Source organism: Entamoeba invadens (assembly GCF_000330505.1).
Source record: "Entamoeba invadens IP1 unplaced genomic scaffold scaff_1105074724957, whole genome shotgun sequence".
Taxonomy (NCBI): domain Eukaryota; phylum Evosea; order Mastigamoebida; family Endamoebidae; genus Entamoeba; species Entamoeba invadens.
This window is the reverse complement of record NW_004191594.1, coordinates 221,227-224,805: the sequence shown is the minus strand read 5'-3', so window position 1 is coordinate 224,805 and position 3,579 is coordinate 221,227. Positions and strand designations below refer to the sequence as shown.

At 29.7% G+C, this 3,579-nt stretch overlaps 1 protein-coding gene across 1 annotated transcript; it reads left to right on the top strand.

The window, feature by feature from the left end:
• Positions 1 to 365: 365 nt before the first annotated feature.
• Positions 366 to 1,373, top strand: EIN_377050 (hypothetical protein; the record flags this gene model as incomplete). The annotated part of the gene is made up of 1 exon (XM_004182788.1): positions 366 to 1,373. One exon carries the CDS (start codon positions 366 to 368, stop codon positions 1,371 to 1,373), a length of 1,008 nt encoding a protein of 335 aa, XP_004182836.1.
• Positions 1,374 to 3,579: the final 2,206 nt, after the last annotated feature.

The window sequence follows — 3,579 nt, the reverse complement described above, 5'->3', positions numbered from 1 at the left end:
GGATGCATTAGAAATTAAAAATAAACACAAAAACGATCAAACACACAACTTCAACACTGCAAAATATGATTTGGGACAAAAGTTGATGTCTCTAAAAGACACGAGATTGCAGGAAATCAATATCAGGGAATACTTGAAGTATTTGAAACAGTTGTATATTGAGGAATAATCGACTTCTTTTGTTTTTGTATTGACACATTAACTCCCCTATAAAAATTAGTTAGTAATTTGTGTTTTTTTATTCAAATAAAAATAAGATAATTTTTTGATCTGATACAAAATTTAATTTATTTTTCGTATAAATTAATAGTTTAAAAAATATTCGAAAAAAAACAAAAAATTCAAACGAATTCATTGTAGTCATTATGTCGTTCCATTTTGTCATTGTACAAGGATTTATAGCAGTGATATTTTTTGTGACATGTATGTCGGTTCTCTTCCATTGCACAACAAGACTTGGATACGAGGATAGTCTATCGTCTTCTGTTAAGTACCGGAATAGGTATCTCGACACAAATAAATTTAATTACACTGGGGAGTGTGGCGATGTTTTGAACTTCAGTTCCAGCAATGAACGAGACTTTGTCATTGGTTCTCACGACATGTTTGAGAAGTGTTTTAAACCACAAACGTGGGAAGTGTTAAAGATGGCTCGGAGGTCGATGCCAAAAGCGCGCATTGTGACAATTTTATATAACTTTGTGCCACACAACTGCCCAATTGACATCAGAAATTTTGAATTTTACAACATCGAGTACGTGAATGCAACAAAAAAAGACACTGAAAATGCCGTTGCGATGAGGTACATTTCGTACAACAAATACATATCAAAACATATTGAAATTATGGATCGTGTTGTTCTGGTCGATTTGATGGATGTTTTGTTCTTCACAGACTTTTTCAAAACGTTTGGCGTTGACAACATTGGGTGGATGAAAGAGTGCTTGAGCTTCAAGAACGAGTCGGTGTGTTACGGGCCAAGTTCATTCCCGCCACATGGCGACTGGATTGAAAAGTTCTTTACTAAGGGTATTAGAAAACAGTTTGAAGACAACAAATGGCCAGCTTTGAATGGAGGGTTTGGGTATGGGGGTGCTCTTAAAATGAAAAGAATGATGGATTTGTATGTTCAACACATGGACTTGCAACACATGGAATGGGGGTATGATCAAGCTCTTCTCAATGTACTTTACTATAATGGAACCTTTAAAGAACTGGGGTTGGAGACCGTTGGGTGTCAACAAAAACTGTGTTATCAAGGAAAGTTTGATTATAAGGTCAAAAACAGAGTCATTTACTTTGCAAATACCAAATGTTCGCCTATTGCGGCCCACAAACTGAGAGTGAAAGCTTTGGGATGGAAAGTGGGATAATTAGTGTTATAAAAAGGAGATGTAATTGACAAGTGTTATGTTTCGTAACTTATGTGGATAGTTAATAAACCTTTTTGTTTATTGTGTTATTTTACCCACAAAAAAATAAATCAATCAGGTTTTTTCACACTAAAAACTACACAAAAATTTATTTATTTCAATTTTATAAAAATTTAAATAAATTAGTTTTGAAACCATAAATCAAACTAGTTTTATCTTAAAAAACTGATCAAAGTTAACATCAGAACGGACACTTTTAGTCCACCCGATTTTACAAGTCTAAACGATTCTGAAATTATTTGCATTTGTTGTATTCAAGGAAGCTATTTGAAGTGATAGCGATGTCTCCAAAAACGTTGATACTTCAAATAAAGGGACTTGTTTTGTTCTTTATGTCGCTTTAGGCTTATACTTTTTCGTTGTTAGAGCTAATCATATATCAACACGTTAAACCCAGACTGTGAACTGTTCTTTTTCGCACCAAACTCAGGTTCTTCAATTTTCATGCCGAAAAAGAATCTTTCTAAATCAATACCATCAACGCGCATCAATTTGTAAATTGGCTTTTGCGGCGTCAAAACGTCCATCAATCATTGTCGTGGGCTGTCTTATACATTTATTTTGAGGCTTTTCATCTTATTGACCAAGTCGTTTGAGTCTTAATCAATTTATTTAAGTAGCTTGCTTACCAACTTTGCCTCAAGCAACAATTTTACATCCTTTCTTTTGTGTTTTTGTTTTTGTATTTCTGTCAAGTCTTGAAGTATTTTATGTAATATTGCTTCCAAAAAAACCACAAATAATTTTCAAACAAAACAATTAAATTTAACCCACGGTAATTTATATTATATTAAAAAATATAGTAAATTTCAAACATTTTCACAATCAAAAACCTTCAGCTGAAAAAACTTTTAAAACAAAGAGTACACGAGGAGTATGAAAATGCACTGCATCAATAATACAAAAGTTATAAAGAGAGATATATAATTACTTTTGGAAAGAATTTAAGTACAGTTGAAATTGACAACATTTAGATAAAAAACGTCTAAAGATCGAAGCGGAGAAAGGTTAATTAACAACGTAAATTAGAATCGTGAGAATCGATTATTGTTGACTGTTGTAGATTTACAAAAAGAATCCAAGTTTTTGTAAAAAAAAGTTATTCAATTGGGTGCAGGTGTTGGGATAAGTTTACTAAATGTATGTCTGTTATACTCGTTAAAGAAAAGCGTTATTTCATTAAATTGAAAGCAACAATTTTAAAACCTTTTGTTTTTAATTGAAAAATATACCAAAGCTTAAAAGTGGTATTATTTATTGACTAAAGAGCACCAGAAAACTGTCGTACATCAGAAAATAGTCGTACACATTGTTTTAAGGTTTTTTTCTGTATAAAGTCGGGTTTTTATTTTTTCAAAACCCAATTTTTTTCCTGATTGTTTAGTCAAATTTTATATGTGAAAAAATATACCCGATTTTTTGGTTTGTTTGATACTAAAAACACAAGTGTACGACAATTTTCTTGCTGTACGACTATTTTCTGTTGGTCTTTAGTTTATTTATTTAATTAGCTGAACATTTGAAAAAACATAAAATAAGACTATAATAAAGTACATTTTTATCACCGTGTTTAAGGTTTTCTATACACTCACTATACTTATTATTAATCAATTGTGTTATTATTTAAGTCGTTTTTAAGTGTATGACTTTCACTATATTATATTTATCGTGAAAGTTTAATTGAATAACATATCATTAAACACAAAATAAATGTTATTTGTTTTTATGAAATAATGTTTTATCAATCACACCCTTAACTTATATTGGTTAATACTATAATTATAAAATTTATATTAAACGATTTTAAATGTAATTCATTTAACATATTCAACATTTTTATTAAATTGTCAAATCTGAACATCAAAAGAATTAATTGAATACTTTTATTCGTACATAAAATTGTTTATTTTTTCCTTAAACAATTAAAAGGAAAAAATTGATTTAATAAAATTTGAAAACTTTTATTTGTTATAACAGGTATACAAATTTAAAAAAGTTTTTATCAAAATAAGGTTGTGAATTAACATTGAGTTTTAGAACAAACAATCGAATTGTTGTTTCTTTTTGTAATTTGTTTAATCCTTACAGTCGAATTAGGTCTACTTGTGATAGTATTTTTTATGAAAGTGATATGATTTTTATAAAA